This window comes from Trachypithecus francoisi, unplaced genomic scaffold, assembly GCF_009764315.1.
Source record: "Trachypithecus francoisi isolate TF-2019V2 unplaced genomic scaffold, Tfra_2.0 Lachesis_group2, whole genome shotgun sequence".
In the NCBI taxonomy this organism is placed as follows: domain Eukaryota; kingdom Metazoa; phylum Chordata; class Mammalia; order Primates; family Cercopithecidae; genus Trachypithecus; species Trachypithecus francoisi.
The window spans coordinates 150,978,985-151,001,308 of record NW_022681465.1 but is presented as its reverse complement, the minus strand read 5'-3'; the positions used below and the strand labels follow the sequence as shown (position 1 = coordinate 151,001,308).

General features: G+C 42.3%; 3 protein-coding genes and 1 pseudogene across 3 annotated transcripts in view; all 4 read left to right on the top strand.

Annotated features, from left to right (window-relative positions):
* LOC117065712 (protocadherin beta-14-like) overlaps positions 1-22,324 on the top strand; it is a 52,921-nt gene that overhangs the window by 19,256 nt on the left and 11,341 nt on the right. The gene's annotated exons all lie outside the window — the stretch shown is intronic.
* On the top strand, positions 528-3,741 carry LOC117065713 (protocadherin beta-18). Its single transcript, XM_033180898.1, has one exon. It carries the CDS (start codon positions 736-738, stop codon positions 3,100-3,102), a length of 2,367 nt encoding a protein of 788 aa, XP_033036789.1. The 5' UTR covers positions 528-735; the 3' UTR covers positions 3,103-3,741.
* On the top strand, positions 3,875-8,963 carry LOC117065715 (annotated as a pseudogene).
* On the top strand, positions 11,344-15,493 carry PCDHB15 (protocadherin beta 15). The gene has a single exon (XM_033180899.1). The coding sequence runs from the start codon at positions 11,704-11,706 to the stop codon at positions 14,065-14,067; it is 2,364 nt and encodes a 787-aa protein (XP_033036790.1). The 5' UTR covers positions 11,344-11,703; the 3' UTR covers positions 14,068-15,493.

Here is a 22,324-nt window from a genome sequence, read left to right as displayed (position 1 = left end):
GGTACCATTTATGCAGCTCAAAATGTCCAACCTTTCCAAAGCAACTGTTTTCGTATACCAGGTTCATTTTCAAATAGATGATCTCATTCCTCTTTTCTGAGTAGTTGTGGAGACAGTTAAGACCTCCAATTCTCATTTCAAATTTTCCTAAAAATATCTTGCCTACTAAGTCAACTACATGTAAGAGTATTCTTCACTATCTTTAGTTGTTTAATATATTGTCTTCACAGAGAGATCATCACTTGTTTGAGCAGGGGCTACATCTTAAATATGCTTCTTACATCTATACCACAGCTGTAGCAGATTGTGGCTGATGATGGAAAGGCAATAGCATCACATATCACAAAAATGCAACTCGGAAAATAGGCATATAGGAGGAGAATATAATTTAAATTTATTGACAAACACTCAAGAAAAACTAATATTTTGTCTGAAACATATTGGAATTTATCTAAAACCTGAAAATCTGCAGAGTCGCATGGTGGCGCTGCAGGATAAGATGGTGAAATTTTTGTAACAGCAGATGCTCTGGTTTCCCTTAACCATGGGAACTGAAAGCGCTGGGAAACCAGGAGAAAAGAGGCTTTCAAAAGGTAGGGCACCATCAACACCTTTGCGACAGGATTACGAGTTTCTAGATTCCCAAAGGTCCAGGCTGACAGGGGAGAGGAGCAACTTTAAGAGCTGCTAGAGACTGAGTTGAAACGTTTTCGCCAGACGTTTGGCTAAGGAGCCATGGAGCCGGGAAAGGGAAGAGCTCAGCGGACAAGGCAAGTGCTGCTTTTCTTTGTTTTCCTGGGAGGGTCTTTGGTGTATTCTGAGACCTGGAGCTATTCCACAGCAGAGGAAATGGAGGTGGGCACATTTATAGCCAACGTGGTGAAAGACATGGGTTTGGATGTGGAAGACTTGGTTGCACGGGGCGCCAGAGTCATCTTTGACGACTATAAACCTTATTTGCGATTGGATCCACAAAACGGCGACTTGCTCTTAAATGAGCAGCTGGACCGGGAGACACTTTGTGATCTCACAGAGCCTTGTATATTGCATTTCCAGGTGTTATTTGAAAATCCGTTGCAATTTTTTCGGGCTGAGCTTTTGGTCAAAGACATAAATGATCACACTCCCACGTTCCTAAATAATCATATACTTCTAAAAATCTCCGAAGGTACTACTCTAGGAACTTTATTCCAAATAGATAGTGCTCAGGACTTGGATGTGGGAAAGAATGGTGTTCAAAACTATACAATAAGTCCCAATCCCCATTTCCACCTTAAATTACGACATAGTGATGAGGGCAGAAAATATCCAGAGTTGGTACTGGACCAATCCCTGGATCGAGAAAAGGAGTCTGAGCTTAGTTTAACGCTAACAGCCTTGGATGGCGGGTCTCCGCCCAGGTCTGGGACTACACTGATTAACGTTGTGGTCCTGGACATCAATGACAATGCCCCTGAATTTGAGAAGCCAGTCTATGAAGTTCATGTACCTGAGAGTAGCCCTCTGGACTCCTTGATCATCAAAGTGTCTGCTACAGATTTAGATACAGGAATAAATGGAGAACTGTCTTATTCATTTTCCCACGTCTCCAGAGATGTACGGAAAACATTTGAAATCCATCCAATTTCTGGCGAAGTCTATTTAAAAGCACCTCTAGATTTCGAGATTATTCAATCTTACATCTTAAACATTCAGGCCATTGACGGTGGGAGCCTTTCTGGAAAATCAAACATTTTAGTTCGGGTTGTAGATGTGAATGACAACCCGCCAGAAATAGCCATGACATCTCTTACCAGCCCCATACCGGAAAACTCTTCACCTGAGATGGTGGTCGCTGTCTTCAGCATACGAGACCAAGACTCTGGAGACAATGGGAGAATGGTTTGCTCAATTAAGGACAACCTCCCCTTTGTCTTGAAGCCTACCTTCAAGAATTTTTACGCTCTGGTAACAGAGCACCCACTGGACAGAGAGATCAGAAATGAATATAATATCACCATCACCGTGACCGACTTGGGGACACCCAGGCTGAAAACCGAGCACAACATAACCGTGCTGGTCTCCGACGTCAACGACAACGCCCCCGCCTTCACCCAAACGTCCTACACCCTGTCCGTCCGCGAGAACAACAGCCCCGCCCTGCACATCGGCAGCGTCAGCGCCACAGACAGAGACTCAGGCACCAACGCCCAGGTCACCTACTCGCTGCTACCGCCCCAGGACCCTCACTTGCCCCTCCCCTCCCTGGTCTCCATCAACGCAGACAACGGCCACCTATTCGCCCTCAGGTCGCTGGACTACGAGGCCTTGCAGGAGTTCGAGTTCCGCGTGAGAGCCACAGACCACGGGTCCCCGGCGCTGAGCAGCGAGGCGCTGGTGCGCGTGCTGGTGCTGGACGCCAACGACAACTTGCCCTTCGTGCTGTACCCACCGCAGAACGGCTCCGCGCCCTGCACCGAGCTGGTGCCCCGGGCGGCCGAGCCCGGCTACCTGGTGACCAAGGTGGTGGCGGTGGACGGCGACTCGGGTCAGAACGCCTGGCTGTCGTACCAGCTGCTCAAGGCCACGGAGCCCGGGCTGTTCGGCGTGTGGGCGCACAATGGCGAGGTGCGCACCGCCAGGCTGCTGAGTGAGAGCGACGCGGCCAAGCACAGGCTGGTGGTGCTGGTCAAGGACAATGGCGAGCCTCCGCGCTCGGCCACCGCCACGCTACACGTGCTCCTGGTGGACGGCTTCTCCCAGCCCTACCTGCCTCTCCCTGAGGCGGCCCCGGCCCAGGCCCAGGCCGACTCGCTCACCATCTACCTGGTGGTGGCGTTGGCCTCGGTGTCTTCGCTCTTCCTCTTGTCGGTGCTCCTGTTCGTGGCGGTGCGGCTGTGCAGGAGGAGCAGGGCGGCCTCGGTGGGCCGCTGCTCGGTGCCCGAGGGCCCCTTTCCAGGGCATCTGGTGGATGTGAGCGGCACCGGGACCCTATCCCAGAGCTACCAGTACGAGGTATGTCTGACAGGAGGCTCCGGGACAAATGAGTTCAAGTTCCTGAAGCCGATAATTCCCAATCTGCTGCCCCGGGACAGCGAAATGGAGAAAGCCCCACCTTTCTGAATGGCATGGAATTCAATTAGGGATCTGATTATGATGCAGAACTTTTAGAAATGAGTCTATTTCTTTGAAATCTTTTTGTTATGTAGAGTTTTTCATTTTGGGTAACTGCATTTTATTCAAGAGTTTTCAGAAGTTACAAGAATTTAAGACTATTTTTTGTTGTTTTAATCGTGAAAAAATTGAGAGAGCTGGAATTTGCTTAGTCATTGTTTTGAAATACAACCTCAAATAATATGTTCACATACACATTATTTTTCCCTTCAAGTTTAATTGCACACTGGGCTCATTCATATTTTCTGAGTGTTCTGACTGTGGATCCTCTAACCAAAGCAGTTTTTATATGATTGAGAATATTATTATAGAGGCAAATGCATGATATTAATAAAAATAATTGCTTGTTATCTGGTTAGGTTGGTTTCTAAGATATTATCTAATTTAGGTTTCTTTTTTTAAAACCTATAATCTTTTCATTCTACTTTTCTGGCAAACATTGAAGATAATTTTTCCTGTACTGAGGGTTTTTTTTTTTCATAATTATGTGTGAACCATATATATGCTAGTAGATGTTGTTTTATTTAAATATATTCAAAACCTTGTTTGAATTAAGATGTATATATCCAGCTCATGCTCCTTTCTTGTCTGAGAACTTCTCTGTACTACCTAAGAGAGGTGATCACTAGTGTGATGCTTATTCCATTGCAGGCCTTCTTTTCTTACACGCCCCCTCCCCCATATATTTTTTTAAGAGGTGGGGTCTTGCCATGTCACATGGGCTAGTCTTGAACTTCTGGGCTCTAGTGATCCTACCACATCAGCTTCCCAAAGTATTGGGATTATAGGCAAGAGCCCTGATCACTTTTTATTGGTCCTGTGATAGATTCCTAATTTAAGCTGGAATAGCTACATTCTCCAAACCCCTAAATTTGTGATTGAGGTATAGTTCATCTACTTTTTCCTCTTGAATAAATGTTGAACGTGTGCTGAGGTAGCCATGTTTATAAGTTTCTAGATAGAGAGAAAAAGAGGGAGAGAAAATGGAAGGAAAGTAAAAGTGGAAAGGAATAAGAGTGGAGGAGGCAGAAGCCTAGAAAACAGTAGAGACTAAAATAGCTACTTAGTTCTAGACCTGTCCACCTAAGTTCAGTTCCTCCTAAGTCTCCAATGTCTTATTGCCCTTGGGTTCTACAGTAAGACTCCATTGCTAATAGTAAAATTCCTTTGTTTAACCTATCTTGAAGTGGGATTTCTTGAAATCAGAAGAGACTTGAAAGGTATGTACAACCTTGAGTACTCAATTAGATTACCTACCACGAAACCCTGGTCTTTTATTGCATGCTTCTAATGTTAACTTAATGAATGAAATACAATATGTACAAGCCTAGAAATAACAAATCTATACTAGAGGCTTATGTAACAAAATTTAAATTTGTAAATAATTTATGAGGTCTTTCAACATGATAAATGCTGCAAAGGGCTTTATGAAATGTCTCATTAACTTAACTTTCCCTCTATTATTTTATATGTCCCAGGATTACTTTTAAATAATACTTTTAGTTTAAATAATAATAATAACACTAAAATTGTTAAGTTTTGGGTTTCTGTACCTTTTCTCAGGATCATCATACCTTCCTTAGCAGACTCTCTCTTTTAAAAATTACTTGTTAAGCTCAGTGTGAACAAAATTATTTTTGTCATGTAATGTAAAATCTTCTTGCTCCACAAATCATCCCAATTTATAGATCATATGGATTGACTCATGATTTCAGTTATAGTAATAAACATTTAATTAATATACCCTATTGCTAGAAAACCTCATGAAAAAATTTAAGTTTCTGCCAAGCCTAGGAGCTAAGATCTTAGAAAGGAGAAACTTTATCCAAGAGAAGAAAGATGGGAATGAAAAACTAACTTTGATCCATTAGGTTACTGACATAGGTACAAGCTTCTATCCCATTAATATTAAAAAATGCATAGACATTCAGGACACATTTTCTTCACATAATAGTGAATTTGGATCCATGACCAATGTATTTCTATAAGGAAAATTGTCCATCAGATTTTGACTGTGACTGGCATGTTCTCATATTTTGAAAGTTTAATCAAATTTGTTTGTATAGAAGAAAACATTCTAAAGTAGAATGTTGATTTGAGCTATTTATACCTTAAGAGAAACCAATATAAACCACAATTCTTACACTTGGCTCATCCTTAGTTTTCTCAGTTAGCTAGGTAATTAGAATGCCAGAACACATAATAGTGTCTATTATTTAAACATTGTGAGTAAAACATTGGTTAAAGTTGGCACAGTTGGGAAGACCCCCAAGTCTCCTCCCCAAAAATGTTTCCTCTTTCCTTAGAAGTAAGAATTTCAGTTCCATGCTAGGGTTTCAGGATTCCAATGAATCCACAAGAGATATATGATTGCTTACTAAAAATGGGTTGAGATCTTCTCCAGTTGGCAATATACTTAACGTGCTATTTCAGGTGAACTTAACATATTTTCTTCTGCATTTTACTTTTTACTTTAACTTCAGCTTTTATATCTATGATCTTAGCTGTCTCCCTCTTAAAGGTTTCAGTGACTCTCAGCTTCAACATATGTGTATCTCATTATTAACAATAGATGGTGATGCTCTTTACAAATCATTTTAGATACTGTAACAGTTCAACATAGCAAGCTCACAGTCCTTAGACAATATTCACAAATAAGTTATCCACAACTCCTTAAGCTACCTATTGAGTTTGCATAATAAACCAGCTTTAGCTAGTATATCACCTAAGTTCATACCCCTGAAATGTTAGAATGAATCTCTTCATCTACTGTGCTAGCAGTCATTAGACTCATCAAAGAGAAGAGGCTTTCTTAGCAGAAAATTGCGTTGTGGCAAGGATTGATTCCCAGAGCAGATTGCCTACCGACCTAACATAGGCATCCAGACCCTGAATGATGTTGGTGTTGGAGAAATGGAGGCTAAAAAGGAGCATTTTCCTAGAATAAGGCAAGTGCTGCTTCTCTTTGTTATGCTGTCTCAGACTTGTGCGGAGTGAAATGTTTATACTGTAGCAGAAGAAACAGAAAGCGGTTCTTTTATGGCCAATGTAGCAAAGGACCTAGGGCTAGAAGTAAGAGAAATAACCCGGCGGAGGGCTTGGGTCATTTTTAACAATAACAAAAAAATATTTTCAGCTAAACCTTCAGACTGGAGACCTGCAAGTAAATGAGAAACTGAATCAGGAAGAATTGTGTGACCTCACTGAGCCTTGTGTGCTGCAATTCCAAGTGTTACTGGAAGAACCTTTGGAGGTATATAGGTTTAAACGTTTGGTCAGTAACATAAATGACAATTCCCCTGTATTCCCAGAAGTAGAAATTATTTCGAAAATCATGGAAAATACTCCTCCAGGAACTGTGTTTCCTCTGAAAAACACACAAGATTTGGATGTGGGCATCAATAACACTCATAACTACACCACCAACCCCAACTCCCATGTCCACGTTCTCACCCAAAATGGCAGTGAAGGCAGAAAATACCCAGAGCTGGTTCTGGACAAAGCCCTGGATCGGGAGGAGCAAGCTGAGTTCGGGTTAACTCTCATGGCAGTAAATGGCAGGGCTTCTCCCAGAACTGGGACTGCTCTGGTCCTCGTTGAAACCTTGGACATCAATGGCAATGTACTTGAGTGTGTGCAGCCACTCTATCAGGTGCAGATATCAGAAAACAGCCCCTTGGAATCCCTTGTTGCCACTGTTTCCGCTAGAGATTTAGACGTGGGAATTAATGGTGAAATATTCTACTCACTTTTTATGGTGATGAAGAGATTTCTAAGACATTTGCACTTAATGAACGAACGGGAGAAATTAAAATGATCAGAAAATTAGATTTTGAAAAAATTGTGTCATATGAGGTGGATATTAAAGCCTGTGATGGGGCAGGTCTTTATGGAAAATGCGCCGTCATAGTACAGGTGGTAGATATAAACGATAACGCTCCAGAACTGACCATGGCTTCATTCACAAGCCCCATCCGCGAAAATTCTCCCGAGATGTGGTAGCTCTTTTCAGCATTTCAGACCGAGATTCTGGGGAAAATGGAAGAATAGTTTGCTCAATTCAAAATGATGTTCCGTTCATGCTGAAACCTTCCGTTGAGAATTTCTACTGGCTGTTAACAGAAGGACCACTGGACAGAGAGTTTAGAGCCGAGTACAACTCACCATCACAGCCTTGGACTAGGGAACGCCTAGGCTGAAAACCGAGTACAGTGTAACCGTGCTGGTCTCCTACGTCAATGACAACGCTCCCGCCTTCACCCAAACCTCCTACACCCTGTTCGTCCGCGAGAACAACAGCCCCGCCCTGCACATTGGCAGCGTCAGCGCCACAGACACTTGGGCACCAACGCCCAGGTCACCTACTCGCTGCTGCCGCCACCGAACCCGCACCTGCCCCTCGCCTCCCTGATCTCCATCAACACAGAAAACGGCTACCTGTTCGCCCTCCGATCGCTGGACTACGAGGCTCTACAGGGGTTCGAGTTCCTCGTGGGTGCCACAGACCGCGGCTCCACGGAGCTGAGCAGCGAGGCGCTGGTGCGCGTGCTGGTGCTGGACGCCAACGACAACTCGCCCTTCATGCTGTACCCGCTGCAGAACGGCTCCGCGCCCTGCACCGAGCTGGTGCCCTGGGCGGCCGAGCCGGGCTACCTGGTGACCAAGGTGGTGGCGGTGGACGGCGACTCGGGCCAGAGCGCCTGGCTGTCGTACCAGCTGCTCAAGGCCACGGAGCCCGGGCTGTTCGGTGTGTGGGCGCACAATGGCGAGGTGCGCACCGCCAGGCTGTTGGGCGAGCGCGACGCGGCCAAGCACAGGCTGGTGGTGCTGGTCAAGAACAATAGCGAGCCTCCGCGCTCGGCTACCGCCACGCTGCACGTGCCCCTGGTGGATGACTTCTCCCAGTCCTACCTGCCGCTCCCAGAGGCGGCCCTGGCCCAGGTCCAGGGCGACTTGCTTACCGTCTACCTGGTGATGGCGTTGGCCTTGGTGTGGTCGCTCTTCCTCTCTCAGTGCTCCTGTTCGTGGCGGTGCGGCAGTGTAGGAGGAGCAGGGTGGCCTCGGTGGGTCACTGCTCGGTGCCCGAGGACCCCTTTCCAGGCATCTGGTGGACATGAGCCGCACCAGGACCCTATCCCAGAGGTACCAGTATGAAGTGTGTCTGACTGGAAGCTCCCCGACAAATGAGTTCAAATTCCTGAAGTCTGTTATCCCTAAGCATCCAGGCGCTCTGAATGACGGTAGAATAAGTCCAACTTTGTAAATGGTTTTGGATTCAATTAAGAATCTGTATATTTTTCAGAGCATTAAGGATAAAGGTTAGTCCTTTATCAATATATTAAGTCTCTGTTATATTTTTTGTTCTATATAGATTTTCTAAGATTTTGCTGCTTTCATTTTCCTAGTTAAGATTAGACATTTTCTTTATTTGTTCATACTTAGTCTCCTTTTATCATGTCCATTTTGATGAATACAATTTTCAAGTTTACTCACTAATGAAAAGTCATATTTGTTCAATTTATCAACTTTTCAAAATCACAGGCTGTTGATTTGAAGACTCCAGCCCCATTGTGTTTCATTAAAGAAAGCTTTTCTAAACTTTTGATGCTTAGAAGACAAGAACGATGATATAGTGATTATTAGTACATACTCTGTTTAATCTGTCTTATGCTTACCTGTCTTGAATTTTTAAATGGAGAAGTGTCTGCAAAAATTGCGTGGTTTTATTTCACAACAGCATGACGTGGGAAAGACTACATTTTCCCCCAAACTTAAAGACTTTTCTGCTCTTTTTATAACCTTAATTATATAACATATATAAGTATTAGTATTATTATTATTGAGACAGAGTTTCACTCTTGTCGCCCAGGCTGGAGTGCAGTGGCGCAATCTCGCTTACTGCAACCTCGCTTCCTGGTTCAAGTGATTCTCCTGCCTCAGCCTCCCGAGTAGCTGGGATTACAGGCCCCTTGTTTTAGTAGAGATGGGGTTTCACCGTGTTGGCCAAACTCAAACTGGCTCCTGGAGTTTGGCTGGTCTCAAACTCCTGACCTCAAGTGATACACTCCCCTCTGCCTTCCGAAGTGTGGGATTACAGGCGTGAGCCACCTCGCCCGGCCATATGAGCATTATTTAATGATTATTAGATTATCTCAAGATTTAAAAAATCATAGCTCCCTTTTGTAGTGCCTATCTAGCCCACCTGATCTTTTTCTGGAAACTTCTCCCTGTCTTTAGCAGAAGTGTAATGTTGCAGCCACATTTATTTTATATGACCCAACTCCCTCTGTGATTTCAAACACAAAAATAAGATGATCTTAGCTGGCCTAATCTGATTCTATCTATTTTTTTAAAAATGGCTTTAGAAACCAGATACAATATAGTCTCTTTGTTAGGAACATAACCAGAAAGTCGTGTCATATCTGGCTAAACACTTGAAAAGAAATACAGGACATCAATCTACTGAGAGACAAGAAAAAAGAAGATATCAAAAGAATGACCTTGTTGTAGATTTTCCTGTTTTAGATTTTCCAGTCCCTCCCAAGCCTGCTTTTCCCTTGGGCCTTTGGAGACAAATATGTGCTTTTTAATAAATTTCCCTCTAATTAAGAGACCTAAGTGAGGTTTTTGTTGTCAAAAGCATGTTTAGATATTCTTGCATTGTTGGTAAGTCAGACCCTTCTTACTATTGAGTTTTTATTGTGGCTTTTCATATTAATATGACAACATTTGGGATCAAGGAGGTTGTAAAATAGTAGTAGTCTGTAAGGGACATGCACTAGGTTTGTTAGAATATATAAGTTTCAGAAAAACTGAAGGATCTTTCCAACAGTACAGTCTTTGAAATGTTTAATAGAGAGTTTTAGAAAATTTTATTATATGAGCGTTTTGAATATCATAAGTGTCATAATAACATTACTGTAAAAAAAACCTTGACAATGAAAAATGTGTGTCTAAAATAGACATAATCATTATCTTTAGGGTCATGATAATCTTGTTATGGTGTTTCTTTCTATTATATAATATATCCCTTGCTTATGGGTAGCTAGGTTATTTTGCCACTTAATGAAATGACATTTTAGGCCATTCTGAGTTACTTCTCGTTACTGTTTAAAGGGCATAGGAAATACCTACCTTATGAACATGCTGTCTTTGTTTATCCATCTTATATAATGGACTTGAATCCCAGCAGAAGAGGGGACTTCTACAGTAGGAGGAGAACCTATCTGTCAGAATTTTAAAATTAATTGTGATTTATTAATGTATCCATTTAACAGATATTTATTGAGCACCAATCATGTGCCGGGGATTATTTTAAATATTGGCGATGCAGCAGTGAACAAAATCAAGTTCTAACACGTGAGGTTGAAACAGAAAGGAAACAACGAAATGAGTACATCTATACTATGTCTGACGATAATAAATCTGAGACAAGGCAGGGCCGGGTACAGCAACTCGTGCCTATAACCTCAGCACTTTGGGAGGCTGTGGCGGGAGGATTGCTTGAGCTCAGAAATTTGAGACCAGCCTGGGCAACATAGCAAGACTTCATCTTTACAAATAATTAAAACATTAGCCAGGCATGGTGATGCGCAACTGTGGTCCCAGCTACAGTTGCTGAGGTGGGAGGATCACTTGAGCCTGGGCAGTCGAGGCTGCAATGAGCAGTGATTGTGCCACTGCACTCACTCCTGGGCAATAGAGCAAGACCCTATCTCATAAAAAAAGAAAAAGGAAAAAGGAAAAAAAAAAAAGAAAAAGCAAAGTAAGAGATACAGGAAGTGCCTTCATATGTTGTTTTCCACAGTTTAAAATTTTCATAAAATCATAACTCTCTGACTTTTTGTAGAAAGGATATCACACTGGAATGAACGTGTAGCTTTTTCTTGATGTAATTCAACCAATGGGAGCACAATTCTGGTACATAGGCTGTCTAAATTTGAAAGAAATCAAAGAATTCATTTTGTTTTGCTGAGAAAATTTTAAGAAATCACGTGGCTATGGGTTATATTATTACAAGATGACTGATCCCTATTATGTCTTCTTTCACGTCTCAATTTCCCTCAGAGCACCCCACTCAGACTACAGGCTCTGGACTGTGGGGACCATGTCTCGGTTGTTTACTGATGCGTATCATAATTTGGCACATAGAGACCAAAAATACCCCTTTGAATGAAGAAATTAATAATTATAATTGCGTGATATTGTGATTACATCATTTTCTCCCATTTTCCAAACTCCTAATAGAATGGAGAATAGATCAATTGTAGCAATTCGTTTCGAAGTAAAGACAACGCATGGTGGCGCTGCAGGCTAAGGCTTCAAAAAAAAGGAAACGAAGCCCATGAAATGCTACGAGCTACTTCAGACCTCTTTCAGCCTAAGGGGAAAGTCCGTTAGCAGAGCACGGACCAGTGTCTCCGGAGAATGCTATTCTCCTACATTTCCGGACAGGTTATCAACGGGCAGCTCGATCACTGCCTCTGTCCCATCGCTCCCTGAAGTAACACTGACTTCGATTCCTTGAAAAGGGGGTGTGTAGAAGTAAAGATGGAGCCTACAGGGGAGCGCTTTCCTGAACAAAGGCAAGTCCTGATTCTCCTTCTTTTACTGGAAGTGGCTCTGGCAGGCTGGGAACCCCGTCGTTATTCTGTGATGGAGGAAACAGAGAGAGGTTCTTTTGTGGCTAACCTGGCCAATGACCTAGGGCTGGGAGTGGGGGAGCTAGCCGAGCGGGGAGCCCGGATAGTTTCTGAGGATAACGAACAAGGCTTGCAGCTTGATCTGCAGACCGGGCAGTTGATATTAAATGAGAAGCTGGACCGGGAGAAGCTGTGTGGCCCCACCGAGCCCTGTATAATGCATTTCCAAGTGTTACTGAAAAAACCTTTGGAAGTATTTCGAGCTGAACTACTAGTGAGAGACATAAATGATCATTCTCCTGAGTTTCCTGAAAGAGAAATGACCCTGAAAATCCCAGAAACTAGCTCCCTTGGGACTGTGTTTCCTCTGAAAAAAGCTCGGGACTTGGACGTGGGCAGCAACAACGTTCAAAACTACAATATTTCTCCCAATTCTCATTTCCATGTTTCCACTCGCACCCAAGGGGATGGCAGGAAATATCCAGAGCTGGTGCTGGACACAGAACTGGATCGCGAGGAGCAGGCCGAGCTCAGATTAACCTTGACAGCGGTGGACGGTGGCTCTCCACCCCGATCTGGCACTGTCCAGATCCTCATCTTGGTCTTGGACGTCAATGACAATGCCCCGGAGTTTGCGCAGGCGCTCTACGAGGTGCAGGTCCCAGAGAACAGCCCAATAGGCTCCCTAGTTGTCAAGGTCTCTGCTAGGGATTTAGACACTGGGACAAATGGAGAGATATCATATTCCGTTTCTTACAGCTCTCAGGAGATAAACAAACCTTTTGAACTAAGCAGCCTTTCAGGAGAAATTCGACTAATTAAAAAACTAGATTTTGAGACAATGTCCTCATATGATCTAGATATAGAGGCATCTGATGGTGGGGGACTTTCTGGAAAATGCTCTGTCTCTGTTAAGGTGCTAGATGTTAACGATAACTTCCCGGAACTCAGTATTTCATCACTTACCAGCCCTATTCCCGAGAATTCTCCAGAGACAGAAGTGGCCCTGTTTAGGATTCGAGACCGAGACTCTGGGGAAAATGGAAAAATGATTTGCTCAATTCAGGATGGTGTTCCTTTTAAGCTAAAACCTTCTGTTGAGAATTTCTACAGGCTGGTAACAGAAGGGGCGCTGGACAGAGAGACCAGAGCCCAGTACAACATCACCATCACCATCACAGACTTGGGGACCCCAAGGCTGAAAACCGAGCACAACATAACCGTGCTGGTCTCCGACGTCAACGACAACGCCCCCGCCTTCACCCAAACCTCCTACACCCTGTTCGTCCGCGAGAACAATAGCCCCGCCCTGCACATCGGCAGCGTCAGCGCCACAGACAGAGACTCAGGCACCAACGCCCAGGTCACCTACTCACTGCTGCCGCCCCAGGACCCTCACCTGCCCCTCGCCTCCCTGGTCTCCATCAACACAGACAACGGCCACCTGTTTGCCCTCAGGTCTCTGGACTACGAGGCCCTGCGGGAGTTCGAGTTCCGCGTGGGCGCCACAGACCGCGGCTCCCCGGCGCTGAGCAGCGAGGCGCTGGTGCGCGTGCTGGTGCTGGACGCCAACGACAACTCGCCCTTCGTGCTGTACCCGCTGCAGAACGGCTCCGCGCCCTGCACCGAGCTGGTGCCCCGGGCGGCCGAGCCCGGCTACCTGGTGACCAAGGTGGTGGCGGTGGACGGCGACTCGGGCCAGAACGCCTGGCTGTCGTACCAGCTGCTCAAGGCCACGGAGCCCGGGCTGTTCCGCGTGTGGGCGCACAATGGCGAGGTGCGCACCGCCAGGCTACTGAGCGAGCGCGACGCGGCCAAGCACAGGCTGGTGGTGCTGGTCAAGGACAATGGCGAGCCTCCGCGCTCGGCCACCGCCACGTTGCACGTGCTCCTGGTGGACGGCTTCTCCCAGCCCTACCTGCCTCTCCCTGAGGCGGCCCCGGCCCAGGCCCAGGCCGACTCGCTTACAGTCTACCTGGTGGTGGCGTTGGCCTCGGTGTCGTCGCTGTTCCTCTTGTCGGTGCTCCTGTTCGTGGCGGTGCGGCTGTGCAGGAGGAGCAGGGCGGCCTCGGTGGGTCGCTGCTCTGTGCCCGAGGGCCCCTTTCCAGGGCATCTGGTGGACGTGAGCGGCACCGGGACCCTATCCCAGAGTTATCAGTACGAGGTGTGTCTGACTGGAGGCTCTGAAAGTAATGATTTCAAGTTCTTGAAGCCTATATTACCCAATATTCTGAGCCAGGACTCTAGGAGGAAATCAGAATATCTAGAATAGTGTAGGTATCTGAAGCTTTCCTATCGTCTGCTAATTTTGTCTTCCTCACTTTTCACCTTAGTTTTTTTAACCCTTTAGTAATCTTTAATTCTACTTTTTAAAAAATCTCTGCTATTGTCTTTAGTAATGTTACTTATTTCCTTGGCCTGGTTGTTAATTAGTTTTCAAATTATTGTATTATTATAAATACTTTATAACAGGAAATTTCATATTTCTGAATAAATTAATAGTATTCCCATATCCCTAAGGGTAATATGAAAGTTAACCCCACCTAATAAACATAACTCTAATTTTGAAAGTACCTGTCACACTATATGACACTACATAAGAATATGATTTTTGAAGTCATATTTTAAAGTTTTTTTTATAGTTTTTCTTATTTACACAGCTCTGATTTTTTGATACAAGCTCGGGGTGTAATCATTTCATATTTATCCACGTGTAATTTATTCCAAGCTTCATATTTGGAGTTTTGTTTTTTCCAATAGGGAGCAACATGGATAATTTTAAGCTACTGTTTTCAAGATCACACTTATAAGCGTTAGACTTTCATTCTAAAACACATGTCATCTCATAAAAATATGTCTGCATAATGTATTCTTTCTCATGTAAATTAACATAGAAAAGACTGATGGGTTCTTTCTTATCTCTATTTAACGTTATGATCCTATCGGGGGGCTGGACAGGCTTTCTAATACCCACATTTCCTGTGTTTAAGGTGTTCCTATAAGGCCAATAGACACTAGGACCAACTAATTCATGTCCTGCAATTTCCTCTTACCACAGCAGGAAAATCTTAATTGAGTCCCAAATTCTGGGCTTAGAGGAGCTTCCGATGGTACAGAATGCCAGCATCTACTTGTCTTTGGATGGTGGCATTATTCTGATTCATAAGGAATTTGAAAGAAATTACATTGTAGAACTAACATTAGTTAACCAAACAAAATTTATTAAAGGATATGTTGGTGAAGGAGTTAAATTATTTGAGGAAAAACATCTGCTCTCTTGTCAGGACTTTTCTGTCTCCAGGAGGTTCTCAACTTTGCAAATACTCTAGAATCATATTGCATGCAAAATAATGACTACCAAGATGTTCCTGCCCTAATCCCCAGAACCTATGAATGTGTTATATTGCAAAGAAATTAACCTTCAAATGGAATTAAGGTTGCCAATCAGCTAAACTTAAAATAGGGAGACTCTTCTAGATAATCTGGGTGGGTCTATTTCAATCAGTGGAAAGGCTGTAAAAGCAGAGTTGAGTCTTCCCTGAGATGAAAAAGAAATTTCATTTAAGGACAGCAGCTTCAGCTTATGTCCCAGAGTTCCAACCTGCCCCTCCTAACTGCCTGCTGTACAGATTTTGGACTTGTCTAGGCACCTTTCACAACTGAATAAGTCACTTCCTTGCAATAAATTGATTATCATACATCTCCTGCTGCCTGTTTCTCTGGCTGAACTTGAACACAGATTTTGATACCCGGAAGTGAAATGCTACTGTAATAAACACTTAAAATGTGCAAGTGGCTTCTGAATTGGAAAGTGGGCAGAGGCTGGAAGAACTTTGACAGGTATGACAGAAAAAGCCTCGTTTGCTTTGGACAGACTGTTAGTAGAAATATGTTGTTAACAAATCTGCTAGTAAGGACTCAGAATGAAGTGAGAAGCATGGTGGAGAAACATGTTGCCTTAGAGAATCCTACATCACTTTAAATAGATTGTGGGTAGAAATATAGATGTTAAAGTTTCTGCTGGTGAGGGTGCAGAAATGAGGAAAATGGCCGGGCGCGGTGGCTCAAGCCTGTAATCCCAGCACTTTGGGAGGCCGAGACGGGCGGATCACGAGGTCAGGAGATCGAGACCATCCTGGCTAACACGGTGAAACCCCGTCTCTACTAAAAAAGTACAAAAAACCAGCCGGGCGAGGTGGCGGGTGCCTGTAGTCCCAGCTGCTCGGGAGGCTGAGCCAGGAGAATGGCATAAACCCGGGAGGCGGAGCTTGCAGTGAGCTGAGATCCGGCCACTGCACTCCAGCCTGGGTGACAGAGCGAGACTCCGTCTCAAAAAAAAAAAAAAAAGAAATGAGGAAAATATTGGAAATTGAAGAAAAGGGAATCCTTTTATACGGTGGGAGAAAACTTAGCTGAATTGTGTCCTGTAGTTATGTAGAAAGAACTTGTAAGCAATGAACTTGGGAGATTTCGCTGAGATTTTCAGGCAAAGGGTTGAATGTATAGTCTGTTTTTTTTCTTGCTGCTTATAGTAAAATGTGAGAGGGAAAAGAATGAGAGGAATTAGATTGAGAGAAGAACTGTGAGGCCAAAAGGAACCAGGACTTGATGGTTGGGGAAATTCTCACCCTGCTCAGACTACAAAAGATGTTAAAATCAGGAGATTCACTGCTAAGGATATATGTTCTGCAGAGAAAGCCACAGACATATCAGGACAACCTTTTACTAGTGCCTTGAAATAATCAGGTAGTCAATCATACAGAAGGCTCTTTGAAGAGACTAGGTACATGACACGGATATCTTCAGCCACATCAGCAGAAGCCAGGAATATAGACATAATTACTCAGGAAATAACTTCAAAGGAGTCTCTTGTTTAATAAATTGAATCCCTGTGAAATGCACAGGAAATAAGGTTATTGAGAATGTTTAATCAGCAGAAACACTGCTAGCTTGAACTGAAAGGGATAGAGAGAACTAACTAAAGAAGGATGTGGTACCCCCCCCCCCAAATTCTGTAAGCAAGAAATAGACTGATAAAACTGCTTAGCTAAAAACATGTGCCAATTCAAATGAAAAAGGAAAGATGGGTCAGAGGATGGAGCTTGAAGTCCAGAGAGTACAGCTCTCAAACCACAGAGGATTAGTCCCAAGCCTTGAAAGCAGGAGTTTCCCTGGATGTATTGCCACGTTCGTTGGTGCAAGTGATTTTTTTTCTTTACTTTTACTTTTTTACAGTTGTCAGACTAGTTTCCAAGTTGTCTGCTTATATATGAGACATTTGTCAGATAAGTAGTGAGGCAGGACATCAGCATGACTTATTTCCCTGCTGATGGGACAAAATGAAGAAACTGGCAGGAACCAGCAGGTGGTGCACAACTGAAGTCAAAAACCCTGCAGGAAGTATCAGGTGGTGCTGAAGGCAACCTTTAATTGCCCTCGCTGCTCATTAGCATAAGAGACTCCCACCAGCCCCATGACAATTCACAAATATCATGGCAACCCAGAAGTTACTGCCCTTTTCCATGGCAATGACCTAGAAGTTACTGTCCCTTTTTCTAGAAAGTTATGAATAACCAGCTCCTCAATTTGCATTAACTCACCTCTTAATTTGCATGTAAGTGAAAGTAGGTATAAGCGGGTATAAATAGAGTTGCCAACAACCCATGAGCTGCTACTGCCAACTCCGGGTGCACTGCAAAAGAGTTAGACCTGCTCAACAAGGAGCAGTCCGTTTCAATAAAAGATTGCTGTCTAACAGTACCTTCTTGCCCTTGAATTCTTTTATGTGTGAAGCCAAAAGCCCTCCTGGGGTAAGCCCTAATTTGGGGCCTTGCCTGTCTTGAATCAGTCATATTGTTTTCCCTGGGGTGTTATCAAGGGACAGTACTCTGAACTACCGCAATTAAATTTATATCATCATTCAGTCATCTCACAATTGGAAAACATATGCAAATAACTGAATTTTCAAAGAAATATTCCTGGCTAGTAGCATCTCCAAAAGCTGACTTTGGAGAACAGAATCAGAAAGTGAACTGATAAATGTGAGGCATGTTTTTAAATCTGGACTTAATGGTATCCTGAGCAAGATGACTAAGATGTTTATGCAGCAATCCAGAATACCCTGCCCCATCACAGGCAATAAGTAGCAAGGCTAAAAATTTTACTTAGTAAAATTGACTAAATATGGATCCTGAAAATATTCATAAGCAGAACAGCAATCCATGTGTTTTTGTGGATTATGGCTATTTGAAGGTTAAGTACCAATTCTCCTCTATGTCACACATAGTACCTAGAACAATTTTGAACATGAGTGACATGTCATTGTTTCTTAGTGAATAAAAAAATTAAAGACAGTGAAATAAGTTTTTTGGAAACTAGCAGAATAGAGACTCTCATCAACATAAACAGAGCCATTTATTTTACCTATTTTCTCTTTCAGATTTTGTAGACCTCCTTTGAGATTTCTATAAGTCTCATCTTGCCTTTTATGATGTTAATCTAAGGCCATTGGCCTGCTTGCTTTATTTTCCTTCCTTGCTTTTATTTTCTTCCTAAATGGCAATTGGAATACATAGGTAGTTGTGGTCATATGACAGCATTCACAAGGTGGGAGGTACCTTATTCTAACAACTGGAAAGTGGAGGAGAATTTTAATTTCTCCCACAAATGAATTTAAATGAGGGCAATAGTTTTCTGAGAAACCCATTAGCTATATTTTTGGTATAATAAAAATAAGCTGCAGTGTCTCGTCACTATCCTCCAAACCACTACTGAAAACAGCAGCATGGAACTTCTATTTCTAGTTTGATTACTGTAAACATGGAAATTATGTATGATTTTAGACAATTTAGGTAATATGACTATTTAAATGCATATAAAATTATCCCTTTTGGCTGATGGCTGAATTTTTAGAAATGATTTCCTTAAAAGTTGAAAGCTTGGCTGTGCCAGCAGAGGTCTCTCTGGATATTTTGAAGTAATAATGGAGTGTTATGAGTTATCTTCGGCACAGTCCCCTAAGGGTTTTTTAATCTTAGATAAACACTGTGATGATGTATTTTCTTCACAAAAGAACAAAGGAAATATAAACATGATGAATATTTTTTGTTAATCCAAGGCCTATTTCTATAAAAATGGATTCCTTTCCTGTAAAATCAATAGAATATAGGCTCGAATATAGCAAGCTCCCTTCATATGTATTTCCAAGCTGTTAAGGGAGAAGCTTGTGTCTTTTTTCCCAAGCAAAGCCAAATAACGTTCAATGAGAGTTCACTTTGGTGATGTTTAATGAAAATTTAACTCAGGTAGAGGCCTCACTGGAATACTCCATGAACAGAAATGTAATCTGGGCAAAACCCCGCAGCCTTTATCCTGGGAAATGTAATAAAAAATAATCAGAATATTGTCTCTATTGCTGAATCAGTAGCCTGGAAATCACTGCAGAAGTTTTACCTATGGGAGGCTATGGGAACCCTCTTGTGTCATGTGCTCTCAAATGTGAATGAGCAGGTCAAGAACTAAGGATATTCAAAAGATTTAAAATGTCCAAGTAGGCAGTTCTGGAAATACCCCAGCATTGTTTGAATATTATATTTGACATGAAATAAAAAGGCATATGAAATACTTTGCCCAAGTTCTGTTCCAAGCTCTCTTTCTGACCAGAAATTTTCATCTGACCATTGTTAGAAGTCTGATCCATGCCAGGGAAGTCAGGCATTCCAAATTTTGGCAGACTGAAAGAATGGAGGTTAAAGATATTCCTGAGCATGCTCCTTGAGGGAACCTTATGTCATTCAACTAGCCTGTCCCTAAATGTTACTCCTCAAATTGTCACTACTGCCATCAACATTCAGAATCATGTTTGAAAAGTGCATGCTCTTCTGTATATCTCGTATATTCTGCATTGAAAATGACTTTCAGAAATTCATACTTTATAGTAACAGAAAATGTACTAACCAGAAAGATCTTTTGCCAAATTAATACTTCTGTTAGTCTAAATTCTTTTGGTTTTAATCAACAGAAACCCAATTCAAATTAGCTCTCAAGATAATATACAGAATTTATTCAGAAGATATTAGGGTATATAATGTAATTTAGGATATGTTTGGAAATAAAACTGATTGAAGGGTAAGGCCATAACAATTAGAAACAAGGACTTGACCATTTTTTCTATCCTGCTGGTTTTATTCCCTTTTACTGAGACCAGCTTCCTTCACATGGAGAAAAATGCACTTATATTTCAAGAGCCTAAAAGTTATTTTAAAACTATTACAAATTGACTCATGCCTTTTCTGGTACCAAGTTTGGAAGTATTGGTGGGCTTATATCAATTCCAAACTAGGGCTAGGAAGCAGGAGATTTGTGCTTGTTGGTTTAATAATATGACTGCTCCCATTTGTTTTACGTGAGTCCAATGGGGCGGAGATATATGCACTCCCTGGAAAAGCGGAGGCAAACGCATATCTGCATGTGTCAGTATTCACCAACACCAATGATTTGAAATTAAGGAAATCACAGTTAACCGTTTTTTCATAATTCTTGTATTTTATGTGTCTGTAAATATTAAATAAATTTTACTTCACAATCAGGGCAACAGATAGGTGGTAGCTCAATTACTTTGAAAATTCAGGCATTTGTCTGTGTAATGGTTATAGGTGACAATGGCAACTCAACATTGATGCAGAATTTCTGTATAGTGCTCAGCACGTTAACGAAAACTGATGCCCAATAGTAAGGGCAAAGTAGACTATCTGGAGTGGTGGTGGCAATTGAGGGTGGTTCTTCTTAAAATGGGAATTAAAATCAGTGAGGCCTGAGACATCTATTTTTTCATCAAAATCTTCCATTGAACATTCATTTTAGCTAGCACAGTAGCCATTAGCATATTTTTAAGTGGAGTTTTTACTTATACACCTAGATGCCCCCTTAATAATATGTTAAAGGAAGAGATGTAATAGCAAAATGACTTAAATACATGAATTCGTTCTTGATCTTTCTATGTTTCTGACTGCAGTAATCATTATTTAACTGACTGGGGCTTTTGATAACTGCATTACTTCTGGTTATCAGCATAGTCACAAAAAAATTAAAATTCTCATAAATTCTGGGACTTTCAGAAGTTGGCACCATACTTACAGCCCCCATTATGAATATTAATGGCTGGAGAACAGCAAATGCCATTTCCTCTAGGGTATTACCATTAGTACCCAATCATCAGTAGTCCCTGTCACTTGTGGCAATGATGGTCATTTTCAAGATGGTATTAATTTGTATACCAAATGAGAGAAGAAAGCTCATTACTACTACTTTCAGATTTGGTCTTTCTCTTACCTTTTCCAAAAAACATATTTGATTAATTCCTGACAACCTTCTCACATATAGAAATGCAAGTTTTGAAATGGGCCCAGAGATCCCAATGAGTACTACTCCCTTTGTATCTTACTGTACAAATGTTTTATGGATAAAGTCTAGAATTTAAAGACATCTTTAAAGGATTAATACTTTTGTCTTTCTTAGACTGATCTGGAATACCTTGAGAAGAGCATTACCTCCAGTTATCAGCATAGTCACCAAAAAGTCAAGAAAAATCTATCATGATACATAAATAATGATGCCTCAAACAATTTTAGAAATCTACAGCTACAAATACACAAAATCCCAGAGTCGGTTGTATTTGTGTGTATGCATTTGTGCCTGTATATGTGTGTGTCTCTGGTGGGTGGCTTTAGTAGACAGTGGCAATAAACTGCAGAGATAAATACCAGAGTAACATTGCTTTTCCAAAACTTTTCCATGTTAAGGTTTTTTTCTTTAATCTGTGAATGTGTTTAATAAAGTTAGCATTAGCAACATATTGTAGAATAGTTTATATTTTCAAAGGAAAGGAAATTATTTCTTGCATATGGAACAATCCCAACATTATTGGATTTAGAATTTTCGTGACATTCTGGCCCTGAAGGAGCAGCCCAGGAGAAGGAGCTGTGAAGTAGACATGGTAACTTTTCTCCCAGTGAGATCAAGAAACAAAGTTAACAAGAGGATCTGACAGGATGAGGGTGAGGTTAGTGTGGCAAATGTGTGCAAGGGCAGGGTGGTTCCTGTCTTTACTTAAAATTTCATATTGTTTCTCATGGGTGTTTACATTAAATTTTAATTTTTACAATATTGCAACAAATAGTATTTATCTCCAAGTTTTGGGATAATGACTTAAAATTTGCATCTCAGTTACTTGCTTCACCTTTGTCCCAGTTGTTGGTTGTTTCCAACTTGCAAGTTCAAATGACCATCACTATGGTAACAGTGATGGCTACAGTTGTGGAATTCGAGCAAAGGAATCAGAAGCAAGTCCTATTCCAAATACGGAGTGGCAGGAGCAACAGTGGAAGAATACAAAGACATCTCATGAGCTGGAGTCCTGCAGACTGGGAATGGAACAGCACCTGTGTGATCATGATTGTCCAGGAAAATTGTTTATAAGTTTTTCCTCCAGGTGACATGCAGCCAAGCCAGTTGTGCTAATTTTGTTGAGA

What these genes read in the sequence shown, in the direction of transcription:
- LOC117065713 (XM_033180898.1), top strand. Translation starts at nt 736, where the DNA reads ATGGAGCCGGGAAAGGGAAGAGCTCAGCGGACAAGGCAAGTGCTGCTT.
- PCDHB15 (XM_033180899.1), top strand. Translation starts at nt 11,704, where the DNA reads ATGGAGCCTACAGGGGAGCGCTTTCCTGAACAAAGGCAAGTCCTGATT.